This window comes from Emydura macquarii, unplaced genomic scaffold (assembly GCF_026122565.2).
Source record: "Emydura macquarii macquarii isolate MOO-44397 ecotype Brisbane River unplaced genomic scaffold, CSIRO-AGI_Emac_v2 contig_746, whole genome shotgun sequence".
NCBI lineage: Eukaryota > Metazoa > Chordata > Testudines > Chelidae > Emydura > Emydura macquarii.
This window is the reverse complement of record NW_027130883.1, coordinates 1,205,132-1,230,098: the sequence shown is the minus strand read 5'-3', so window position 1 is coordinate 1,230,098 and position 24,967 is coordinate 1,205,132. Positions and strand designations below refer to the sequence as shown.

At 61.7% G+C, this 24,967-nt stretch overlaps 2 protein-coding genes across 4 annotated transcripts; both read right to left on the bottom strand.

Moving 5' to 3' along the window:
• Positions 1-2,928: 2,928 nt before the first annotated feature.
• PSMC4 (proteasome 26S subunit, ATPase 4) lies at positions 2,929-10,918 on the bottom strand. Its single transcript, XM_067542937.1, has 11 exons — positions 10,780-10,918; positions 8,808-8,906; positions 8,279-8,465; positions 8,022-8,168; positions 7,707-7,816; positions 7,261-7,354; positions 6,755-6,922; positions 6,135-6,211; positions 5,653-5,821; positions 4,688-4,743; positions 2,929-4,413 (listed from the first exon to the last, which is right to left on the bottom strand). Exons 1-11 carry the CDS (start codon positions 10,813-10,815, stop codon positions 4,300-4,302), a joined length of 1,257 nt encoding a protein of 418 aa, XP_067399038.1. The 5' UTR covers positions 10,816-10,918; the 3' UTR covers positions 2,929-4,299.
• Positions 10,919-15,246: 4,328 nt separating this feature from the next.
• Positions 15,247-24,701, bottom strand: LOC137149408 (uncharacterized). Of its 3 annotated transcripts, none has more exons than XM_067542930.1 (7): positions 24,630-24,701; positions 22,340-23,335; positions 19,166-20,295; positions 18,811-18,937; positions 17,496-18,143; positions 16,704-16,861; positions 15,247-16,099 (listed from the first exon to the last, which is right to left on the bottom strand). In XM_067542930.1, exons 2-7 carry the CDS (start codon positions 22,974-22,976, stop codon positions 16,091-16,093), a joined length of 2,709 nt encoding a protein of 902 aa, XP_067399031.1. In that variant the 5' UTR covers positions 22,977-23,335; positions 24,630-24,701; the 3' UTR covers positions 15,247-16,090. The 3 variants fall into 3 exon arrangements, with proteins under 3 accessions (XP_067399031.1, XP_067399029.1, XP_067399030.1); XM_067542928.1 differs by having other exon boundaries at positions 24,634-24,688; XM_067542929.1 differs by lacking the exon at positions 24,630-24,701 and adding an exon at positions 23,664-24,174.
• Between the last annotated feature and the right edge of the window lie 266 nt (positions 24,702-24,967).

Below are 24,967 nucleotides of genomic sequence, written 5' to 3'. Positions count from 1 at the left end.
TCCCCCTGGACAATGCCCCACTGAGCTGGCAGGACCTGTTCTCAGCACAGCCCAAGGGAATGCAATGCCAAAGGGCCAGGCTGGTGCCAGCAGTGGGATTTGACCCCTAGCTCCCCTGAGCTGGGCCAGCGGGTTTCAGGCCATAGGGAAAGCAGTGAATGTGGAAGGAAAGTGAGAAAACATCCGTCCAGCCCTGGTGATTCCAGCAGCAGCTGGTGGCGAAATCCCAGCTCCGGCGGCAGGGTTTGCAGGGGGTCCCCATGGCTGAGGCGGTGTCCCCGAAGCTGAGGGTCAAAGCAGGGCCGCTTTGTGCCAGGGTCACGCTCCCCTCGCAGAGCTGGGGCTGTTTGCAGCGGCTCCGCAGGGGCGTGTGTGTCTCTTTGTGCCACACTCCGTGTCTGTGGCTGTCCCAGCCTCCTGCCTCCCCACTGTCAGGGACAGTGAGTCTGGTAGTAGGGGCCCCGCCAGGATTCCTGGGTATGACTCAGTGGCAGGCCAAACCCCAGCATGGGTCCCCTGTCCCTAGGATGCAGGTCCCAAGCTCAGCAGCTCAGAGAGAAGCACCCTGGGAGCTTTCCCCACCACAGCAGAGTGGCGCAGCGGAAGCGTGCTGGGCCCATAACCCAGAGGTCGATGGATCGAAACCATCCTCTGCTAGTTTCCTTTTCTCAGCTGGAGATCAAAGAAATTCCCCCCCCAGCAGATCTTTTGTAGCTATCGCACAGCACGCGTTGCCTCCGCTTCCCCACGGGCTGGTTTTCCTTGGGGCAGCGACAGCCGGTCTCCCGAACTGCCCCCACTGCCAGCCCCACCTCCCTTCCCAACCCCCACCCCAGCGCTGTCCCACGCCTGGACCCAGCCGGGGCCGTGATGTACCGAGGGAGGGGGGAGCCCGGCCCGGCCCTTCAAGCCTCCTGCGCTTCCCCCCCCGCCCACGCGTCGGGAAAGGCCAGCCCGCCTCCGCCTGCATTTGCGCCCTCTCATGCCCCCCCCCCCTGCAGGTGCAGACCCCCCCTCCCCGGGGCAGCTGTGGAGCGGCACCTGGAGCCCTCCTGCCCTGCGCGGGGAGGGGGGGGGGCACAGATGCGGGCTTCCCTCCCCCCCTCTCCCCCCGGGCACCGGAGACCCACGGTATGCCACTGGCCAGGCGCTGAGGAAAGGGACATGGGGGGGGGGGCTGCGTGGCCCTGGCAATCTGGGGGGGAGGGGATCTGGGGGGCCCTAGCAGGCTGCAGGGGAGCGGATGGGGGGGGGGGGCGCCCTGCCAGATATGACTGGGATCGGGGCTGGAACGCTCTTTCCTCCCGGCACCTGCCCTGCACCGGGGGAGCCCCCTTGGTGTGGCTGCAGCTGCTGCCCTCACCCCAGACAGGACAGATCCCGCCTGGGGCTCGCCGCTCTTGGCCTCACATCTGGGGCGTCTGCAGCCCCTGTATGGAGGGGGGCTGGGGGGGGGGGGTTCCCATCCTGTTGAGAGGCAGCCAGATCCTGCCCCTCCCCCACATCCCACTGCCCCAGCTGCTTAACCAGCCCCTGTCCCTGCCCAGAGACCCCCAGGGCCCTGCCCCCCAGCCTGGCCCTGCCCCTCCCCATTGGATCATGGCTCGCTGGCTGCCCCATCAGGTCCTGGGCCATGCAGGTCCCTCGCCTCGGCAGGCCTGGGCGGGGCCAGCCCAGGTGCCCCTCACCCGAGGACGACCCCAGCAGTCAGAGCAGGGGGACAAGGACGTTCAGCATCTCGGAGCAGGAGAGTCAAACGGAGCCTGGATCCTACCCGGGAACTGCTGGTTTATAGGCAGCTGGGGCAGGGTGGGCCCAAGGCCTCAGCTTCCAGGGAAGTCCTGGTGACCCCAGCCTGGGGCCCCCTCCCATGGCAGCAGCTGGCAGCGCAGGGCTGGGAGACGATTAACCTGGCCAGGCAGGACCTGCTGCAGGGTGCCCAGAAGGGCTATAGGGTGTGTGTGTGTGTGAGCCCCCGTCCCAGCACAACGGGCCTGCACATTGCCCACCCCCACCCGTCACTGCTTCTGCCTGGCAGCCCCCACATAGCCTGCCGCGCCCAACAGCAGCTCCGGCCCCAGGCAGGGCTGGGGCGTGCGTATGAGGGCACCATTAGGGGGAAGCTCACAGCCCTGGCACTGCTGCGGAAAACGTGGGGCTAACCCAGGCTCATTCAGTAGCCAGGCAGAGGGTCAGATGTGAAAGGTCTGCGTGGCTGGGTCCCGACTCCCATGGCCCATGGTTTGACGGATGGAAGAGACAGGAGAGGGGTCGGGATGTCGGGGGAGAAGCCCCTGAGCCTGGGGAGCAGCTGGGGAATCACATGCATGGCTGGCAGGTCTCCCCACAGGGCCCGCGCCCTCCTGTGCCTTCTGCCCAGCTCTGGCCCTTTCCCCAGAGCACTGGGCGGGGTGGTCGGATTGATCACTGCCTGCCGGGGAAGGGCAGATCCTGCAGCACACATGCCCCCTCGGCTGGCAGCTGGCCCCATGCCTACCCAACCTCCAAGAGCAAGCAGCTGCTAGTACTTCCCAGCTGTGGTCCCCGCTGCTAACTGGGTGCCTCATTGGGACCCATGCGTGACACATCTCTGGGGCCAGGGACCCTGGGTCCTGCCTGATGGGCATAAATGACCAGGCCGGGGAGGGGACGGGGGGGGCTGCTCCTCCCTGGCAGACGCAGGAGGCTGGTGAGGGCTCCCACGTACCTTTGGCCGTTTCTTTCTCTGGGGAAGGCTCTGGAGAAGGGGAGCTGGGTGGGGTGTGGTGGGGGGGCCAGATCGCTCATTAACAGACAAGGAGGCGCTGCCCCAGTTTCTGTTGAGGGGCTAACGCTCACTTCCTTCACCGATGAGCCGGGCCCAGCAGAGCTTCCCGCATGGGGCACATGCTGCATTTCCAGAAAAGTTTCATTCCAAATCAGCCCCAAAAATCAAATTGCCCCCAGCCCGGCTGGTGTCAAACAAACCCGTGTCAAGCATTTGTGGCCAGATGGGCCCCTTGGATCATCCAGTGCGACCCCCTGGCCAGCGCAGCAGGGACCAGCACCAGCCACCCCTGCACCGAGTCCAAGCACTCGAGTTAGCCCAAGTGTTTCAGGCCTCGGGAGCTGGGCCACGTCCGCAGTACGGCTACTGCAGTGAGGGGACGGGCGCAGCCGGCGCTGGAGTTAATCCACCTCTCCGAGCTGTGGCGAGGGCGCTGGCCAAATCCTTCTCGCCCCCTGGGTGCAGCGACAGTGGGGGTCAGGGAAGCAGCAGCGGTGTGTGTTTGTGTGTGTCACAGAGCTGTCGAACTAACTGTTCAGTGTGGACCAGGCCTGGACTTGTGAGCCCCATGCAGAGAAGAGGCAGAAGCAGGTGCCCCGGCCAGCCCCTGGGGTGGCAGGGAATTGATCAGCTAAGGCCGACCCAGCTGACTCCAAGAAGTAAAATGACGCATTTCAAATGTTGCCAGACTGCCTGGCTCCGGGGCAAGCCCAGGTGGCAGGTTACATGGGAGCTTGAGGAGCCAGGGAGGTGGGTAGGGGGGCAGGTGCACCCCATTGGCTGGCAAGGGGGGCAGGTGCGCCTGCCTGGTCTCCATTGGAAGCGTTGACAGATCGCTTGCTTGGTCCCATTGGTGGTTTCTGAGCCCAGGGCGCTGACAGGAAACAGACCAGCAGCTCTAACAAACGCCCGCAGCGTGGGGACGCGTGCTCATCCATCACCCCCGGCCAGCCCAGCACCCAGCCCAAGCCAGCAGTGGCCACTCCTTTGTTTAGGGAGCCCTGCAAAAATCTGCCCCCGCCAGCCGCCGCACCCATGCTGCTCAGGCCTGGTCCCATCCAAGCCAGCAGGGACGCGGCCAGTACGCTGCAATGGGCTCAGACCTTGTGCCCCACTGCTGGGGGAGTCCTACAGCTCTGGGGTGGGAGCTGTGGGGCTAGGAACATGGGATAGGAGCCGCAATGTTTGGGTGAAGAGTCTCTAGGGCCAGGGAACACAGGATGGGACCCCCACTGCTGGGGGAGAGTCTGTGGGGCCAAGAGCTGTGGTAGTTGGGGGGGGCGGGGGTGTCTATGGGGCAGGGGAACTGACCAGTCCTTCGCTCCAACCCCGCCGAGACCAGGGGGCTGCTGCGCAGCATGTGGGGCCCTGCTGGGTCTGTGCCCGGCCTGGTGGGAGCTCTCCAGGCAGTGCTAGACCCTGGGGCAGGCCGGGCGGCAGGGACAGACACCAGCACTGCCAGCAGAGACGTGGGGTGGGAGAAGGGTTTATTGGGGGATTTCCAGCCTGCTCCACGCTCCCCCCGGGGCCTCTCATTTGTAGAACTCATGCTCCTGCTCGTCCTTCTTGATGACGGTCTTGTAGGCCTTCTCGAAGTCCTTGGCCAGCACGATGTAGCGGTTCTCCCGCACTGCCAGCATGCCGGCCTGCACACAACGGGCACACGTGTGAGAGGGCAACGCCGGGCACAGGGACCTCCCCCACCCTGCAAACAAGGGGCATGCGCATGGTGGGGGGGCGACCCGAGGCACAGAGGATCCTGTCATGTCAGAGCCAGGACTCCTTCAGGGAAGGGCTGCCATTCCAGGGCAGGGGGTCCCACCAGCTGGGGGGTCTTGGGGGAGTAGCAGGTCACCCCCGAGAAAGGAGCAGGTCACAACGCACAGGGAGCCACCCCCAGGCACCCAGCCCCACACTCACCTCCTGGCAGATGGAGTTGATGTCGGCACCCGAGATCTTATCCGGCCGGGCCACATCTGGACAGGAGTGAGGGAAACATCTGCACAGCAGCTGGGCTGGGTCGCGGGGAAAGGGTCCCTGGGAGCCCCCCATGCCCTGACTCCTCCCCATGCAGCTGGGGGCCAACGAGGCTGCCGGGGGCACCGAGGTGGGTGATCCTGCCGGACTCTTCACAGCCTCCCCTGCCCCCCGAGGGATACCACCGCCCCCCACCCTGGACAGCCCCCCAGACCTGCCGCTGTTCCCAGCAGGCTGGGGGGAGGGGACCAAGTCAATGGGCTTGTGAGGGTCGAGGGGGGGAAGCGGCAGCCTGGCGATGAGCCCAGAGCCCCGGACAGGCAGGGAGGACGCGTTGGGGGCTGGAGTTGCTGGACAGGTTTGCTTGGCAAGCGCCCCCCATCCCCACCCTGACCCATTCTGCACCCCATTCTGCACGCCCTTCTCCTGGCGCCCCCCATCTTGCCATGCGTCGGAGGGGACAGGACAGCTCCCTGGTGCCACGTCAGCCCCCGCGACCTGCCCCCGCCCCGGAGGCGGCCAGAGGATGCGCTCTCCAGCAGGGTCTGCCCAGGGAGAGGGGGGATTCTTGGGTGGGTGTGACCTGGGGAAAGTGGGGCAGGGCTGGGGATGGGACCACCAGCAGGTCCCAGCTTGGGACACCGGGCCCACCCCGCGCAGGGCAGCGCAGGGTTGACGGGTACCTTCCTCAGAGCTGGGACCAAGTCACCCCTACTACCCGGACATGACATCCTCCCCCATCCCCTGTGCCAGGCGCAGAGCAGGTCTAACCTCCCTGCTTTGTTTCCCCAGCTCTGTGCCCAGCAGCCTGCGGGATGCAGCCGCCCCATGCCCCCCACCCTGTGCCGGGCCCCCACCGTGACACAGCCTCCCCGCAGCACCCCCAGGCTAGGCTCTGGGCAGGATACAGTCCTCCAGGTCCACCTCCTCGGACAGGTTCATCTTGCTGGTGATGGTGGAGAAGATGAGGCGTTTCTGGCGCCGGTCGGGCAGGGGGAACTCAATCTTGCGGTCAAGGCGGCCGGGCCGCAGCAGGGCGGGGTCCAGCGTGTCCGCCCGGTTCGTGGCCATGATCACCTGGGGGGCGAGCGCACATGATCACCCCACCAGAGGGCCCACCTCCCGCTCCCAGTGGGGATTTCGGGCCCCCCCCCAGATGCTGCCCCCTCCAGAGAGCCCCCTGCCTGCCCTCCCCAGGTCCTGCCCCCTCTGACCTCACTGGGACAGCAATGCCCCTGCCCCCCAACTGGTGGGACAGCAGTGCCCTCAACCACCATTCAGCCCCCTCCCCCCCCGCTTTGCTCCCTCCAGCCTCAGAGAGAAATCTGGGGCTGGGACAGCAACGCCCCCCCCCCCGGCCTCCATCCCAGCCCCAGCCCCCCATCCGCACCTTGACATTGACGTTCTGGTCAAAGCCGTCCATCTGGTTGAGCAGCTCCAGCAGGATGCGCTGCACCTCCCTGTCAGCTGGGGAGAGGGGCATGGCCCATGAGTGGGTCGGCCAGAGAGCAACGCCCAGCATGCCCACCCCCACCTCTTCCCCCTCCCCTCCAGCCCCCCACTGCCACCTGTCCACCCCTTTTCCTCTCCTTTCAATCTCCACCATCGCCCCTGCCTACCCACCCTGACCCCCAGCCTGCCCCACAGTCCCCCGATGCCCCCATCCCACTGCCCACCATGGGCTCCCCCCAGCTCAGTACCCCCAGGCCAGCCAAGCCAGCAGGGAACAGAACCTGGGGAGCGAGGGGCTCGTCCAGATGTGACACTGACACCTGCAGGGGCTGCAGCTCTCTGCCCCCCCAACGGGGGCTCAGGTCCAGTGCCCTAGAGGGGAAAGGACCCCATATCTCATTCCCTTGTCCCAGCCTGTTCCCCCCTTCTGCCCCCCAAGGTCACATGGGATTTGGCATCCCTAAAAGGGAAAGACCCCACTGTCCATTCCCCACCCCTCTTCCCCCTGTGCCAGCCCTGGGGCTAGAGGGGCAAGCCCAAAGCCCCACCCCAACTCACCCCCGGTCTGGGCGTCGAAGCGTTTGGTGGCGATGGCGTCGATCTCGTCGATGAAGATGATGGCGGGCGCATTCTCCTTGGCCAGACGGAAGACGTCCCGCACCATGCGCGGCCCCTCGCCCAGGTACTTCTGCACGAACTCCGAGCCCACCACGCGGATGAAGGCGGCTGGACAGATGGACAGACAGTGTTAGCGCCCAGCTCCCCTGCTGGGCAGCGCCTCCCTCCAGCCCTGGCAGGGAGACACACTCCCCATGGGGCAGGAGCTCCATGGGGTGACCCAGAGATTCCCTGTGCCACACAATGCTGGCACTAGCCCCATCCCAGCTCCTGGCACCTTCAACACCAACCCTTCTGGGCACAAAGCTGGGGCCTTTCCAGACCCTGAGCTGGGGCCCCAGCTTGCCCGGCATCTTTGTGCCAGAGAACCCAGGCATCCTAGACAGGTTCCCACAGTACCAGCTGGGCACTGATGCTCCCCATCCCCTGTCCAGCACCCTGCTCACCCGTGGTGTGATGGGCCACAGCTTTGGCCAGCATGGTCTTCCCGCAGCCGGGGGGCCCATACATCAGGACGCCCCGAGGGGGATCAATGCCGATCTGAGGGGGACAGAAGGGATTACAGGGGGTTCCCGCATCCTCTGATCTGCGGGGCCCAGGAGTGGGCCGGGCACTGGTCACACCCGGTGCTGCCCAGAGTCAGGAGTTGTGTGCGTCTCCTGTTCTAACCGCGACTCGCCAGCCCAACTCCGAGCCCCCCCGGAGCCCGCTACAGCCCCCAGACAGTGACAGGAGCAGCTCTGCCCCTGGAACCCACGCTGGGCCTGCAGGGTTGGCACGGCCCCCTCACTCCGCCCTAGGGTTTCCTAGGCAGAGCTCAGCCCTAGCGCCAGGGCAGCTCCCCCAGGATGTAACCCCAGCCTGCCCCTGTCTCGCTCCCCGCCCCACTCACCTGTTTGTAGAGCTCGAAGTGGGTGAGGGGCAGCTCTACGGCCTCCCTCACCTCCTGCTTCTGGATGTCCATCCCGCCGATGTCGGCGTACATCACGTCCGGCTTCTGATCTGTGGGAATGTACCGGGACTCAGCACAGCCAGGCCTGGCAACTCGTGATCCCTGCCCGCTCAGCACGGCCGGGGGACCCTCGCCCTCCCTCCCCCCTCCACACCCTGGGGCAGGCGGCTCCCAGCCCCCCCAGCCCCACCAGCATGGGGCAGGCGGCTCGCTGTGCCACCAGCCGCCCCTAGGACTGGTGCAGGGAGCCCCCACCTGACGTCAGCATCATGATGCTGCTGTCGGCCTCGGGCGGCAGGACGTCCACCAACGCGTTGCTGTGCTTGTGCAGGGCCACCGAGGCATTGGGCTTGAGCAGCTCCCGGTCGATGGTGCTCAGGATCCGCACGTAGTAATTGGAGCCTGCAGGCAAGAGGCAGATGGGGGTGAGCCTGGCACAGCCGGGGCCCAGCCCCGCCATGCACAGCTCTCCTCCCCCGTGTTCCCCCTCTTCCTGGCCCACCCAGCAGCACCTGTGGTGGAGCCCACGATGGCCGTGTTCTGGTCCACGGCCTCCAAGAACTGGCCGATGACCAGCGGGATGCTCTGGATGCGCTTCACCTCCTCCTGCGCATGCAGGAACTCCTTCTTCAGGTTCTTCTGCTCGTCCTTGATGTACTCCTCCTGCACCTCTAGGAATTCCAGCTCCTGCTGCAACTTCTACAGAGACAGACAGTCAGACAGCGACTGCCACAGCCCCTCCTCTCTGCTCTGTTCAGGTGCCCACAGTAGCTGCTAGAGAAAGTGGTTCCCTGGCCACGTGATGGGCACCAGGCATCTCCCTGCTCAGCATTGCGGCTGGGCGCCCTGCAGGGAAGCGGGTTCTGGGGGATGCTGGAGCAGCAGAGGGGAATGGAACTGGAAGAACCAAACCCACAAAAAATTACTGGGGCCCAGATCTCCGGCCCAACTCCTGGCCATATGACCCTGGTCAGAGGTCTCATCAGGTCCCAGCTCCTGTCCAAGGGCACCACCTCCCCACCATCCCAGCCCCCAGCTCACCTTGTAGCGGCTGTAGAGATCCTCCAGGTCCTCTGGCTCGGGGGCCAAGAAGGACAGGCCGGTCTGGGGCCTCGAGATGGCCAGGGCAGGTAGCTCATCCTAGGAGAGCCACAGACAGGCAGGATGAGAGCCGGACCCCTCCCCCGAGGACCATGACCACAGCCTGGGTGTTGGGGGGAAGCCCCCTCTGACCAGTGAACGTCCCACACCCGATATGACCCCACCCAGCTGCCAGGGTGCCATGCGCTGGGGCCCTGAGCCCAGCTGGGCAACAAGATCTAGACACTGCCATCCCCCTTGTGCGATGGGGGGGGGGGGGGAACAAAGGGACTAGATAGACCAAATAGGGGAGAGAAATGGGAGTGGGGTCTAGTGGCTAGAGCAGGGGGGTTTGGGAGTCAGGACTCCTGGGTTCTATCCCTGGCTCTGGGATGGGAAGGGGGTCTAGTGGTTAAAGCAGGGGGGACTAGGAATCAGGCAGAGCAGATAAAAATTAGTTTTTCAAAATCTAAATTGGATTTTTTTAATTAAAAAAAAGGATTTAGAAAAACTAACCTATTTCAAAATAAATTTGAGATTGACAGTTTACACAAAATCCTAAATATACTATATTCTATTACAATACTTTCAATACAATTATGCAGAGTTAAGCAGTACACATTTGCTGATATATTCCATAGAAAATCCAGCCACCAAACCAATGAACGGCGCTGGCTGGAACCAGACTTTGGGGAAGGGCTAAACCAGTTTTGCCAGCAGTAGTCTCTCCTGCAGTGCAGAAGACATCGCTTTCACTGCCGTTTAACTAGTTCCCTTCACTGGCCAGTTTATTCCACGTTAAGAAACCCAGTGGGAGTTGAAAAAGTAGGGAAGCTTGTTTTTCTCTTCCAGTTGCTGAATTAAAACAGCCTGGGAGAGGATGAGATCTACTAGCTCTAAAATCTTGAACTAGTGCCGTGCGCAGGACTTTTTTAAATCCCACTCCTGCTCTTATGGCAGCAGGTCCTGCTGGACCCCAGCCCCGCTGCACGGCAAGATCTTGCAGGACACAGTGACCAGAAACAATCAGGAAGAAGATTATGTCACAGAGGTCACAGATTCCATGACTGCCGGAGACCTCGGTGTCATTTTCTGCTTCAGCCCTGGGGTGGCGGGGCCGGAGCTGTCAGCAAGTTAGGCCTCTGCCAGACACTCCAAGCCGCCTCGGGCGGCCAGGGACCCCCACGCTGCCAGCCGCAGCGGTGTGCTGGACCCCACCCGCCGTCTCATCCCCCCAGTCAAGCTCAGCCCCATTTTGTAATGGTTATTTTTCGTGAAAGTCAGGGACAGGTCACGGGCTTCCACGAATTTTTGTCTGGCCCGTAACCTCTCCCTGACTTTCACGAAGACCAACCCAGGACACAATCTGAAGCTGAACAAACCCCGCAAGTTCCTAGCCACACAGCAGCGGTTTCGCCAGCCGGCTCGACACCCCGGCCGGCTTTCAGGGCCAACCGTGTTTCGAGAACCTCGGCCCGTGTGCAGCCAGGCCGCTCGCAGGAGGTTTAGTCCATAAACACGCAGCTCCGACGCTGCTTTCCCACCTCCCCGCCGCATCTGACCTGCCGCCCAACGGGTGCAAACGCACGGACCAGCCCGCGCCTGCAAACCCGCCCCGGGCTCGCCCCTCGCTGGAGATGCAGAAACGAAGCGTCGGAATCAAGGCGAGTTCAGCGCCCTCGTGACTCCCGGGCCGGGTCCCTGCTCGGCGGGGGGGGGGGGGGGGGGGGAGCCCGGACTCCTGGGTTCTCTCTTTGTGCCGGGCCAGGCCCGCAGTGACTCGGCATCTCCGCCGGTGCGTGCCGGCCCACGGGGTCTCCCGGCCAGGGGGCGGGACTAATCCGAGCGGAGCCCCCCCCGGGCCAGGCCGGGCCGGGCCGGGCCGGGGGTCCCTGAGCCGTCCCTCCCCCGCCGGGTCCCCCCTGCCCGGCACCTGGGTTTTCTCCACCAAGATCCCGATTTCCTCCATCTTCCCTGCACCCGACTCTGAGCCTGAGAGAGGCACCGCAGGCTGCGCGGTGGCTGCTGGGAGTTAGAGTTCTTCCCCAGCGCAGGGGCTGCTGGGAGATGTAGTTCCCCCCCTTCCCGGCTCAAGGGCTGCTGGAAGCTGCAGTTTCCCCCGGCTCAGGGGCTTCTGGGAGTTGTAGTTCACCACCCGGCGCAGGGACTGCCGGGAGCTGTAGTCCTCCCCCTACTCCCATCTCCTTTTTGGGGATGCTGGGGTTTGTGGTTTTTATCCTTCCCTCAGCCCCTGTCCAGCAGTGCAACAGTTAACACAGAATGCTGGCCCCCAGCCATCACCCAGATGCATGATTAGCACCTGCATCTCCTGCAGGCCCTGGTTCATCTGTGAAAGACAGGATTTTCCGTCCCTCCCTCCTGGCATCCCCACAGAGCAATGGGAGAATGGGTAGTAGGGTGAAGCCGCAATATCCTTGGGGTTTTGTCCCTGCTTAGCAGTCCTGGTACACAGGGACGCTCCAGAGGCTCAGCAGAGCCCCTGCTGGGGCGCAGAGTTAAACTCCTACAGAATGGGGGAGGGAGTGGAATGGAGACAGGAAACAATCAGAAGCAACAAGTGAGGGATCCAGCCTCAGGAAAGACACAGACAGCAGGGCTAGGCGAACCCAGCAATGCATCCTGTGGGGTGATCCCTCTGGGGAGATCCATCCTACAGTGACACTGCAACCACCTGGGAGCCAGCAGCTACAGTGGAGAACCAGAGAGTAGCCGACACCTGCTGGAGTTGGCTGGTTGGCAGTCTGGGCTTGGCATCCAGCGACGTGAGTTCAGATCTCCCTACAACCAAGCACATTCTCTGCACAGACTCAGAGAGCCAAGGGACCCTTCTGGCCCTATTGTCTATGAATCTATCATGATGGGGAGTTAGAGATATAGCACTGGAGGGGTGGGACAGACCCCTGAGAGGGAGATTGCTGGCTTCTGTGAAAGGGGACAGCTGTGGGATTCATCAAGACCAGAAGGGACCCCTGTGATCATCTCATCTGACCTCTTGCATTACACAGGCCGTGGGACTGCTGTGAATTAATTTCTTTTTGAACTAGAGCAGAGCTTGTGTCCTCTGATGGCTGCTGTACTAAAGAACAATGAGCCCTGACGCACGTACCACAGGACAGATCAGCCGTCAGGCCGCTGTGGAAAGAGGTGGACCCAAGAATGGAAACTGCTTGGCTTCAGCAAGCAAACCTCAGCTGAAATGATAGCGTCGGTTATGTGCCTATGATGCCGGGTTTAGCTCTGCCACAAAGACTTGGAAGGCTGCAATGATCCCTCAGCGCTGATTTCACAAAGCTGGAAGTGCTGGCTTTACACCCAGACTAGAGCAGTGGCGTTCAGATCTGTCTGAGGCTTGGGCTGCACTTGAAATGCTGCTACAGCACTGCAATGTGGACACTCACTACAGTGACGGAAAGGGCTCTCCCATCAGCATAGTTATTCCGCCTCCCTGAGAGGCGGGAGCTGGGTCGATGGAAAAATTCTGTCTGCACCAGGGGTTAGGTTGGCATGGCGACATCTCCCAGGGCAGTGGAATTTTCCCTGAGACGTGCACCCCTGAGAGATGTAGCTATGCTGATGTCAGTTTTCAATATAGACTAGCCCTCGGTTAGCAGCAAAAGAAAGAATTTATCACTGTGCAGAGCAGTCATTTGAAGTCAAAGAAATTAGGACTGTTTCTCAATACATATGGATAAAGAATGCTGAGATAGCTCAAATAATGCCAGATTGATTTCAAGGCCACCTGACTTCTCCAGTCCCTTGTCCCCAGTTTCTTCCTATTTTGTATGTCTTTTTTATTATTATTTGTTACCATTGTTACCCCCTCCCAGCAGGTTCTGTCTGTGTAACAACGTCTGATTTTGTCTTGTCTGGCCTCTCAGTGTTGACAAGTTGTGAAGCTGCATAAGTGCACAATTTGATTGGTCAGCCAGTGACCCGTGCAGTATTTGGGTAACATACAAACTGCAAGTTGAGTATTTTGTATTATTTGTTTCTTTATGAAAATTGATTAAAAAATTAATCACCAGAAACAAATGAACAGAAAGAAAGAAAGAAAGAAAGAAAAAGAAATGCATCCAACCTTGTTTTCAAAATTGTCAGTGATGGAGAATCTCCCATGACCTTTGGTAAATTGCCCCAGTGGTTAATTACTCTCACTGTTCAGTTTACACTTTATTTCCAGTCTGAATTTGTCCAGCTTCAACTTTGTCACAGGGCCATGCCAGATCTTCCCCTGCTGCATTGCAGAGTCCATTATTAAATATTTGTTTCCAGTGTAGGTACTGATAGACTGGGATGAAGTCACCCCTTTACCTTCTCTTTGTTACACTAAACAGACTGAGCTCAAGTCTAGCATGCTAAGGCAGGTTTTCCAAGCCTTTCATCAGCCTTGTGGCTCTTCTCTGACCTCTCTCCAATGTATCACCATCCCCCTTGAACTGCAGGCACCAAAGCTGGACAGGGGATTCCAGCAGTTGCACCAGGGCCAGACACAGAGGTAAATAACCTCCCTGCTCCCCCGAGATTCTCCTGGGGACGTGGCTGGTGTGGCCCAAGTCTGGGCACCACCTCAAGAAAGGGACATCTCTCCCTGGCAAGCAAAGCTCTCACCATCACTGGCCTGCACTGGGTGGGCACTGCTGGCTCTCACAGTTCTCCTGACAGTGGGTGTTTGTCTTAAATCCTTAGCTCCTGGAGTCCTAGGAGTAGGGGGAACTGTGGCTTCCATCAAAAATGTTTCTAGCCCTGGCAGTTGTGGAGAACATGGTGCTGAGAGCAAAGGATGCCACACTGACCAGGGCCTGTCTGCGCTGGGGGTCAGGGAGCTGGGGTTATGGATATGGGATGGCCAGGGGGTCAGGGAAGGACCTGTCAGAAAGAGGCCAAGGAACTGGGTTACAGATGGGGGATGGGAAATGGATCAGGGAGGAGCCTTCTGGGTGGGACAGAGCAGGGGTACAAGTGGGGGAATGGGCAGGTGGTCAGGGAGGGGCTTGTCTGTGCTGGGGGGCAGGGAGCTGGGGGTATGGGTCTCAGAGAGCGAAGCTGTGCAGGCTGCATAAGTCCACTCAGACACCTGTAGAAATGCCTCCTGAGTCGGCACGGTCCCATGGCTCTGCGCCCCGTAGCTTGGCAGAAGCAGCTCTGCTCTGTCTCCACATGCTGAAGTCACCCGTGACTGCAGCATAGCCAGAGCCTGGGGCAGAGCAGGGGGGGGAGCTGCTCTGCCACAGATACGACGATGTGCTGAAAATTGTATCTTGCGGTTGGAGAAATAGCTCCCGCCTCGCACTGCCCTCGCAGCTGGCCCCACCCAGCTGGGTCTAGACTCTGCCAGGCCTTCCCACCCCAGCTGGCTGGTCTACCCTGGGGCCTCCCACCCCACCCGCATCAGTTCCACCTCACCCAGGATAAAGGTGAGACGTTACCCTGCCAGCAGAAACCCTCCCTAGTCAGCCACATCTCCAGCTCCTCTAGCCCTGGTGCCGCCCAGCAGCCCCCACACAGCACAGATGTGCTGAGCTCCCTGAAGAGCGCTTGCCCCTGCAACCAAGTCTGGCCTGGGCAGCCGCAGGTTCTCTGGCTGTGAAGCAAAGTGCACCATGACATGTCTCTGGCAGAACCCCAGGGGTCCCTGCCCCCATGCCCACCTCCCCCCAGCAATACTTTTCTGGCACAGGGAGCCAAGGGCATCCCTGGAAGGGAATCTGGTGCATTCTCCCACTCTACCATGCACCAGCGTGTTGCCGGGCAGGGGGAAGTGCATGTGGCTGGCTGATGTTTCAGTGGAGCATTCAGGGGCTCTGGAAGGGTGCAGGGGTCCATGCTACTCACTACAGGGGCCGTAGTTTGCAAACACCATTCAAAGCTCATTGTCGACGAGGCCTCGTGTTTTGTTCCTACTCGCGGCACTGCTGAATGGATCCCATTTTTACAACTTTTCTCACATTCAATGAGACACCCTGGCGGTGCTGCCGGAAGGGTTGCCCAGCCTCCCAGCTCACATAGTGTCCTGCTCCTTAGCTTTCAAAAACACAGTACTGAGAGACAATGAGAGGTGTCACTGCTTAACTCAGAAGGCTTGTGTGAGGACTTGGTGCCCAAGCAAGGGGTAGCATGGACGGGTGAGGAGTCCATGTAATTGCAGGGGGGGGAAGGCAACAGAGGACAATGCCCTCTACTGACTGTGCTTCAATCCCAGCCCCTACACCATTGGGTTCATCACTGCCAAGACCAGAAGGGTCGACTGTGATCAGTGATTCTGACCTGCAGCACAGCTCACGTCAGAGAAAGGCCCCGACACCATTCCTAGAGCAGAGTATTTAGAAAAACAACCCCTTGTAATTTAAAAATTGCCAGTGATGGAGGAGCCACCACGGCCCTTGGGAAACCGTTCCCTTGGTTCATTGCTCTCACGTTAAAAGTGACGTCTTATTTCCAGGCCTGCTTCAACTTTCCCTAGGATGGTGTTGGGCCTTTCTCGGCCAGCCTGCAGAACTCATTACTAAAGAGCTTTTCCCTACGTAGAACGTAGAGTTCAAGTCACCCCTGAACCTTCTCTGGCTTGAACTAACCGGACACAGGCACGTCTCCCCACTCCTGAAAGGTAGCCCAGCCAGAGGCTCCCTCCTGCAGCCAGTGGGGCTAGCGCTGGGCACCTGGGGCTGGGGGCCTCCCACCCCAGGAGGGTGCCCAGAAAAGCATGCTGGGTGCTGAGGCCCTGCCCTGCCATCCCCTGGGAGATCGGAATGAGCCACGGCGCACTCAGGACTCCCCGACACAGACACTTTCTCCCATTTGCAGACCCCGCATGTCCCCAGGCCCGGAGCTCTGCACATTGCTTTATTGAGACCAACCTGAGAAATGAAGGGGAAATAGAGGGCTTGGGGACGTTGTATCAAAAAGCTACTGGAGGAGGAAAGGCTCCTTGGAAAGTCCAGTGATGAGACGCCAACTGCACTGGCTCAGCGCAGGCCCTGCTGCATCCAGCTCCTAGCACCCCCAGGCAGCCGGCCCAGCGCCCCTCAGGTCCTGTCCAAAGCCTTGCTGCTGCAGGCACTGCTGCGAGTGTGGGCTCGATGCCAGTGGATCTGGGGAGGAGCAAGGCCCAGAGGGCTGAGCGGGAGGTCGTTACCTTCTGCCTGGTGCTGCCAATGCTGCTGCTAGACATCATGTGGGCTCCTCGGTGGTGGGCACTGGTCAGCTGCTCGCCAGGCACGTGGGCTTCAGGAGAGCTGCAGGGAAGGGCAGAGTGAGAACAGGAGTTGTCCAGTCCAGTTCAGCATGCCACGCCCCGGGCTGGACACTGGGGTCAGGTAACGAGCGCGTCCCCAGTCATCACGCTCAGAGCCCCGCATCCACCTGTCATTGAGCGCGTTTCTGGGCGGAACCAGTCTGTGCTGCTGGGGGTCTCCCTGGCAGAGGAAGTCAATAGCTCTTGGGATGGGACGGGAGAATTTTCTGCCTGAAGAAAAGTCTCTAGTTCCTTGGCAGCATGGGCTGGGCAGATGCCTAGTGGCTTTGGGAGCCTCCTGGGCCCCCTCAATGCGCCTGGAGGGGCGTGTTGCTGTGGCACCGCCATGGCCCTCTGAAGGACAGCATGCAGAAGGCTCCCCAGGCTGTGCAGTGGCTAGTGATGCTGTGGCCTAGAGTGGGAGCCCCGTGGCTGAGATGGGGGAGCTGAGGTCTAAGCCAAGACAGCAGTCTGTTCACCGCAGCGCCCTCTGCCAGGCTGACCCATGGCAGATCTGTGCAGCCTGACCTCTGGCAGCCTCACGCTCCAGAGCACTCCCTCCGGGCAGGGCACCAGAGTGGCTGTTTGTCTGAGCGGGCACTTACGTGTGTCTGGTGGGGCACGGCCATGCTGGGGCTCTCAGCTGCACCCCATGGCGGCTTGGTTGTCGGTGGCCTCCTCTCGTTCAGGATGTGTGAGATGGTGCCCAGGGCCTCGGCCAAGCCCTGCAGATGGGCGCCACTCAGACCGTACAGGGTGGAAGCTGCACAATAAATATGCTGCATGGATCACGCCCCGCAGCACGCAGCCCCCTACCTGCACCACCCAGACCCTGGGATTACAGTCCTCTACTGCTGCCTGCTGATGGGAACCAACAAAGCATCCTCCCAAGCCATTGGAATAACAGCCCACTACTGCCACCAGATGATGCTAACCAGCCCTTTCCCAGCCCAGCCCCTGGGATAACAGCTTGTTACTGACACCTACTGATGGGAACCAACACAGAGCCCACTATGCCCGGCCCAGCCACTGGGATAACTCCCTGATACTGCTGCTTGTTGATGGAGTTACTCCATTCGTGCATGTGCCAACTTGGGACAGTGATTCTGGGTCTCTACAGGCTACCCCAGTGATGCTCCCTGCCCCCAAGGAGAAAATCCCTGAGCTCAGGGACCCATGGCTGGGCCTTTGGCACTGATTCACTCCCTCACGCTGGCCACAGCACCAACTGGGGCCTGATCCACAGAGGTGCTGCCTCTCCCTAGCCAGGCCCAACAAATAGGCCTGCAGACGCTGAGCCCCTCTGGGATTTGTTTGCTGCCGTCAGGACCTGGCTGGTGACAGAGCAGCCCGATGGCAGCCTTGGACCCATGGGCCCCAAGCTGGCCAGAGCCTACCTTGGGTGATTCTCAGCTCCTCCCGCGCAGCATCCAGCTCAGCCCGCAGCACCGTGCAACCCAGGCAGCAAGGCCGTGCCCCCGGGCAGGCCGCGCCGCCCTCTGGTGCTCTGTCTGCACTGCCCTCTCCGTCCCACGGGGAGTCCAGGGATGTCTCCAGGGCATCATCAAGTGAGGGGCCGTCCAGCTCCGGGGACACATGGCCGACATTCCTGTGCTGGGGGCTGCAGGCCCTGTTACCCTTAGAGCCGGTGCGCTCTGGCGGCACGAGGCCAATGGGCATCTGCTGCTCACACGGGGCGTGGGTCACAGGCAGCTGTGTGGCCATTGGGGAGACCCCATTCTGAGCCTCTGAGACGCTGCTGCCCCCTTGCGTGGTGGCTCTAACCTGTGGCATGCCATCCGTCCCCATGTGCCCCCCCGGGCCAGCACCATATAACTCAGTCGTCTTTCCAGCTGCTGGACGTGGCACTGGGGCAGCATTCTCCTCCGCTCGCTGCAGGCCCCCGGTGCTCTTCAGTAGCTCTAAGCCATTCTCCACTTGCGCTCCCTGCGCACAGCCCTCTTTGTCGCACTGGGGCTGGGGCGCAGCCGGCTCAATTGCCCCCGAGCTTGGTCTCTCCATCAGCAGGGTGCATGGCGTGGCACCTCGGGGAATAAATCACCAAGAGTTACTGCTTGAGGGAGCCAGGGCCCCTTCTGGAGGTGAAGGGGCTGGGCACCAGGGAGTTGGGTTCATCCTGGCTGTGCCCAGATCTCCTGGGATTCTGGGCCAGTCATGGAGGGTCCCTGGCCTCGGCTCTGTAATGGGGATGAGAGCATGGCCCTGCCTCATGGAAGGGTAAATGCAGGAGCCCTTGGGACCTTAACACCAGACACGAGCTCGCTGGAAAGACGAGGCCCTGGCAGGCATAAAGTCACTCTCCTCTCCCCCAGCATGCTCCAGCCCCGTATGACCCACCTGTGCATGTGTCAGCTGTGGATGCCGAGCTGAACAGGACTTTCCTGCCATAGCTGCCACAGTTGCCATGGCTCCGGGCTCCAGAAGTGAGCGGGACCATATGCCCTCCCTGCCTACACTCCAGGGCCATCAGCATCAGCGCAGTAAGACCCGCTACTGGCTGTCCCGGGGCAGAGGGGCACTTTGGGTTCTGTGGGCACCGAGTCACCCCTTAAGGGACGGGTGTATCTTCCATTAGTCCCCCCCCGGAGCCTACCCTGGCTGACCCCCAGAAACCTGAGACCAGCCCCATGCTGCGGCCCACCCAAAGCTTCAGAGACAGCTGCATCTGATACTGGGAGAAGGAGGCCTCACCTAACAAGCTGCTGCTCCAGCCGTTTTCCTGCCTGCCGATCCTCTGGGGTGCCCTCTGCCGCTCGGCCAACAGGGCCCGCTGTGCCACACTGATGTCCCTGGCCCTTTCCTGGGCTGGCACCAGCGCCTGAAACAAGAAATGTCCCTGCTCAGTGCCCGCTGGTCCAAGCACTGTCCCTGGCGTTGCACAGGCCCATGCTGAAGGGCACAGCTGGCAGCAACAGGGGCCGCACAATGTAACCTGTGCTGTGGACTGGGCACAGGGCAAGTGTTCCACCTAGTACCATCACCCTTCAAAATCACTGTGCTCCCACGGGGCGATGCCAGGGCAATACACAGGATCCCACGTGCTCACCTGAGGCTGCCACCTGGGCTCCTGCGGGATGAGCTGGAAATCCTCTGCCAGGGCCACAGCATCCTGGCCGCTCTTCGGGCCACGCTCCCGCACCCAGCTCTGCATTTCTTCAGGCAGGAGGCTCAGGAACTGCTCCAGAACCAGCAGCTCTTGCATCTGCTCCTTGGTGCGGGTCTCTGGCTGCAGCCAGTGCTGGGAAAGTTCCCACAGGCGGCCGTAAACCTCCCGGGGACCCTTGGCCTCCTGGTAGCGGAAGGCCCTGAAGCACTGGCGCTGCGTCTCTGTTTCGTGGCGGTGCAGGATGGCTCCCTTCACCTTGGCACCATCACCAGCCTCACTGGCATACAGACTGGCCTGGGCCTGTTGAGCTTCCCCGCCGAGGGGGGGCAGGAGTCGGGCTCCCTTCAGACCTCTGGGCCCCTGGCAAGCATCAGTCACTCGTCTGGAGGAGGTGAGATCGTGCTCAATGCCCCCCCCTTCTCCATCTCCCCGTGGGGCAAGGGGCGGGTGGGGGCCTGGCAGCCCCTCCCGACACCGCTCCCCCCATGGCTGCTGTCCGTTCAGCGGCTGCTGTGGCACCAGCCAGCGCAGGATCTCGTCTGCCGTCCAGTACTGCACGGTGGGGGGCACTTTCCCCGCTCGCTCCAGGGCCCCCGGGGGGGCAGGGCCGGCTGCCTCAGCCTCCTGCCCCTTGGCCTGTGTTCGTACAGTCTGCTCCAGCAGAGCCTGGAACTGAAGCCCAGCTCCGGCTCCCTCCCGCGTCACCGGCTCTGGCTCCTGCAGGGTGGGTGGGGGCTGCACCAAGGCCCCCACCATCTCCAGCTGCTTCTGGAAGAGCTTCTCCAGGAGCTGGGCCTGGAACTCCCGGTCCTCACGTCGCATCTCCCGGTCATGCTGGATGAACTCAGCCAGGCTCTGCCTCTCCTCTGCCCGCCAGGCACCCGTTCGCCTTGCCCGCTTGAGCTCCAGCTGGCTGCGCCCATGCTTCTGGCTGGGAACCCGTGGCGTCTCCAGTGGCCCGTCCTCCCGTACCTTGCGCTTCCTGGCCCGGAGATGCACGAGCCGGTCCAGTGCCGAGACCAGCTTCCGAGAGGCCGGCTGGGGCTCCACTGACACTGACGGGGAAGGGTCTGGGAAGAACGACAGTGCAGAGGGAGGGCCTGTGGTGCGCTACACCTGGCCTGGCCCAACCCCTGCTGCTCCCTTTTCTGTACAGCTCCAAGCAGCAGGGGAGCTGGGCCCCTGATCTCAGTCAGGCTGGGGGAACTATAGGGATCATGCATGGAAATAGAGGCACAGAGATACCCTCAGCTGAAGACAATGGTGCCCAGCACAAGGAGAGGGAAATCCAGGAAAGCTTCTCCCGGTGGGCAGGCAGAGGAAGGCAGCACCAGACACCAGGCACAGTCTGGATGGGCCTTCCCCGAGGGCTGTGCACGTGAATCCTTTGCCAGGGCTAGTTCCCAAAGCGTGCCAGGCCCTGGAATGCTGAGTGACAATGGTTGGGGCAGGAGAGGCATGGCCAGGCTGGATCAGTGCCAACAGAAAGAGTCCCACAGGGAGTGAGCTCTGGGAGGAGGCTGGAACTGGACAGTAATTCAGCGGCATTGAAATGCCAAGGTTAATTGGTGCCAGGGTGATGAGTGGCTCTGTTCCGCTCATCCCCCCTTCAAGGCCTGTTCAAAGAGACTTTGGGGGAGCAAAAACATGGACCCCTGAGGATTTCCTAGGGAAAGGCTTCACCCCAGAGACTCTGCCCTCCACTGGTGTACCTCAGGGGTCCTCAGAGCAGCCCAGATCTCAGCATGCCCGTGGGGACATCTGAACAGCACTGCTGGACCTTGGACTGATAGAGCGCAGTGTCTTGTGTGTCTTCCCCTTGCTCGTATCTCTTCCCATCCCCCACTAGTCATACCCCTACTCTGCCTTGGATCCAATTCTGAGCCCAACCACACGCACGTCAGCCTGGCAGTGTGAGATGGCCCACCCAGCTCGGTCAGTCTACAAAGGATGGGGAAGGAGGGACCTGTTGAGAGCAGCCAGATGACATCCCACACCAGGGGCATGAGCCAGAGGCTGGAGAACAGCTGTGGTGGCTGGTCCACCCACCCAGCTCAGCCGTCTGCAACTGACCTGCTGCTGGTGTCACGAGCACATCAGCAAAAGCCGAATTCCCCCATCTTCGTCAGCTTAGATCCACCCCTCGCCCTGTGTCTATTTATCAGGGGGAGGGAAAGTAATTGCACAACTCCTGGCTGAGTTCCACAAGCCCCCAATGGCTGTCGGATGGGACAAGGGCCTCCCAAAAACACCCCCTCTTCGGGAAGGAGCCTTGGCCACAATTGGACACTGGTGGGTTCCAGGAGCTCCCCAAAGGGCTGCCTGATGGTCTAAGGGCCTCATGCCAACACCCCCTCTCCAAGATGAAGCCTTGGCAGAATTTGGATGCCAGTGGGTTTGCAGAACCAGTCCATTTAAATCTTCAGCTGCTCTAGGTTTTGTTCTGTGATCTCTCCCCCATGTCTCCCCACTGGTGTGAATTCCCTGGGCTGTTTGCCACTAGGCTCAGCAGAGCTCTGCACTGGGAACCCTGAACCACTACACGGCCGCTTGGCATTGGCTGGTGACAGGGCCATGTTATCAGTCCCACCACCCAAGCCCATTTGTTCCATCCAAATTAATATAACAGGGCCTCTCAGGGATCCTCTTTGGGAGGCCTGAGGCTTCCCTTCCCAGCCCCTGGCTGCAGGGGATTGAGTCCATCTCAGAGGACATGACCGAGCACTCTGGGGGAGGGCCCCTGTAGACAGCACCGCAAGAGAGTCAGGCTAGCCAATGGCAGTGAGGTTACCCCAACCCCCTGTATGGAGTCCCCTGGGCCGGGCGCCTCCAGGGCAGCAGGGCTCAGCTGCACCAGCCCATGACAGTTCGTGCTCCAGCTCATCTGCAGGCACAGGGCCAGCTAGAACAAGGACGTGTGCCCAGCACAGCAGCTGTCACTGTCTCCCTCCTTCCCCCCCCCCCTCCCCCCCCATGGAGCAGCCACAGCTGTGTCCCAACTGCTGCTTGCCATGGCAGCAAGATTCTGGGGTGGCTGTGACTCCAGGGGCCGGGCCAGGCTGGGTTCCCAGTGTGGCACTTCCCAACAACCCCTCACCAACCATGGGGGCTTACCAGGCTCAGGCGGTAGCTCGTCCGCAGATGCCTCCTCCTCCTTCACCTGCACCTGCACAGTCTGCACCTCGCCCAGCGGGGCCTGCGCCTCGGGGAGCACATAGCCCAGCTCCTCAGCCCCTTGGCTCTCTGAGGCAGCAGCCTGGGACCCCCAATGGTCAGAGGCTGAGGCCTGGGACTCCCAGTGCTCAAAGGCAGCAGTAGCCTGGGAATCCCAGGTCTCAAAGGCTGGTGCCCCCCAGCTCTCCGAGGCAGCTGTTCCCTCCTGCCTGTCCGCAGCACCGGGTCCCTCTCCGCTCTCTGCCAGGAGGCTGGAGCGGGTGCTATCACAGCGCTGCATGATCTGGTCCATCTCCTCGTAGAAGGGGCAGCGCATGGGTGGCCTCCCAGCCGCATTGTTCTCCTTGGCCTTGCGATAAGTCACCTTGAGGCCTTTCATCTTCTCCCGACACTGATCGCCGGTGCGGTAGATGCCCAGCTCGGCCAGGCGCTGGGAGATGCCGTCATAGACCACCCTGTTCCTGCCACGCGAGCTGAGGTCGTGCGTGGTGGCTGCCTCTGCCCACAAGGCAATCAGCACCTTGATGTGGTCGGCTGGCCAGCTGGCCGCCCGCTCCTGAGGCTTGTCCCGGCGCATTGCAGCAGAAGGGGACTGGACTAGTGGAGGATCTCCGGGAAAAGACTCCAGTGCCCAGCACCAGCCCAACACAGGGACCTCACTGCGTGACACACCACGATCTGGCCAAGCCAGGCTCCTGGGCCTGCACTCTCTGCCCTTCTTCCAGGTGTCACAAACTGTGCAGGTTGGTCCTGGGGTCCTCACGGCCCATGGCTAAGGGACTGGCACCGGGCACATCCTACCTCTCCTGACACCAGACACAGGAGATTCCCTGGGGAGGGGCTGGTGACTCCTGATCCACAGGGTGGTATCAGCCCTGGAGACGTTTCCATCGGTGTCAGCGCCGTGGAGAATGGATCGTGGCAGAAATGAGTGTCCTGTATGGAGCAAGAGATATGATCAGTGCAGCCACTGTCACTTGTGGGCTCCACTCGCCCAGCTACCTGCCCACCCCCTCAGGTACAGCCATTTGGGTCCCAGCACATCAGCCATATGTGGCAGGGAGGGGATAGTTTTTACTGGGCCATATGCTGCAGGGCAAGAAGCCAAGCTGGTGAGGTCCTCCGCAGGGCAGAAGCTTTGTGGGTTGGGGAGCTCAGGCAGCGCCCAGCTTGTCCTCTCACCTGCAGCAGCTGGGCCAAGAAAAGGTATGATCTCTCCTGCCCGTAACCCAGTGCCCTGTCCCCAGCCCAGACAGATCCATACCCGAAATCCCAGCTCCCAGAACAGCCTCAGGTGAGCATGCTCCAAATCCCATGGGGGGCTCCATCTTCCCAGTGCCATGGGTCCCCGCAGGACCATTGCTTTCCCCTCCTGCCCCCGGAGTTCCACCCTTTGCTCTGACACAGAGGAGCTGAGCTTTTTGCAGTGAGGTGGTGCCTGAGCACGGCTCCCTTGCTGGGTAAGGCTAAGCTGAGCCCAGGCCCTGGGGGCTCATAGCGCCAGGCAGCGAGGGGAGTTCTGCACGGTGCCAGGCAGCATGGCGAGGGGCTGTTCTCCGCAGGGAACGGGCCCAGCAGTGACTCCATTGCACCCCAGGTGGCTCTGGCTCCAGCCCCGAACTCGCTGGGAGGTCAGAGGCCTGACCCAACCCGAGAGGGGCAGAGGGAGCGCTGCCACATAGCCTCTGCCCGGCGCTGTCCATGGGCACTTGGGTAGGACTGAGCCCTGCCTGCCGGGCCTGCCCCACGGAGCCAGGGCGCCAGGCCCGCGCCAGGAGAAGGAGGCCGGGGTGCCTGCCCCAAGTGCAGAGCCCAGCAGCACCTCAGGGAGGGAGCCACAGGCAGAGCCGGCGCCAGGGAGCACAGAGCGGCCTAGGGCTGGGGGAGCCCATAGACCAAGCGGGACCTTCTCCAGTCCGGCCCGGGGGGACATTCAAAGAGATGGCGGGGGGGGGGGGGGGGGGGCGAACGGCCGGTCCCTGGTCGCGCAGGGGGGGGGGGGGGCGGCGAACGGCCGGTCCCTGTGGCTCGCGCAGGGCGGGGGGAGGGGGGCGAACGGCCGGTCCCTGTGGCTCGCGCAGGGCGGGGGGAGGGGGGGGGGAGGGGGGCGAACGGCCGGCCCCTGTGGCTCGCGCAGGGGGGGGAGCGAATAGCCCCTAGGGATCGGTACCAAGCCCCTCCCCCCCCCGATGCCCACCCGGAGCGCAAAGTGGGGGCAAGAAAGACCCACCTACCGTTGCCAGCCAGGGCCCCGCGTGGGGGGAGGAGGTCGCTTGGAGGCGGTGCCTTCTCAGGAAGTGCCCGGCAACAGCCGCCAAAGCCAGGAGGCCGCCCCTCCATTGCCTGGTCAGCCTGTCAGTCAGAGAGGAACTTGAGCGTCTATTGGCTGTACGGGCAGCCAATCGGGGAGGAAGGGACTAGCGAATGGCCATGACATCTGTCAATGTAAACTGGGGCTCAGTGATAGGCTGAACCTCGAGTGAAGTGCGGGTAGCGATTGGTTGATTCCCCCTCTTCGTCACGAGCGGTAATCCTATTTCCGATTGGCAGAAAGACCTGTCAATGAGC

Bases quoted from the DNA above. Each gene is read 5' to 3' on its own strand.
- PSMC4 (XM_067542937.1), bottom strand. From the start codon at position 10,815: ATGGAGGAAATCGGGATCTTGGTGGAGAAAACCCAG. The intron at 8,169-8,278 runs GTGCTGCTGGGT...TCTTGCCTGCAG, and splicing joins CATCGTGGGCTCCACCACAG to GCTCCAATTACTACGTGCGG. The intron at 6,212-6,754 runs GTGAGTTGGGGT...CCCTCTCCCCAG, and splicing joins CTTCGACGCCCAGACCGGGG to CTGACAGGGAGGTGCAGCGC.
- LOC137149408 (XM_067542930.1), bottom strand. From the start codon at position 22,976: ATGCGCCGGGACAAGCCTCAGGAGCGGGCGGCCAGCTGGCCAGCCGAC. The intron at 18,938-19,165 runs GTGAGCACGTGG...TTCTTGTTTCAG, and splicing joins AGCCCAGGTGGCAGCCTCAG to GCGCTGGTGCCAGCCCAGGA. The intron at 18,144-18,810 runs GTGAGGCCTCCT...TTATTCCCCGAG, and splicing joins CTGGAGCAGCAGCTTGTTAG to GTGCCACGCCATGCACCCTG.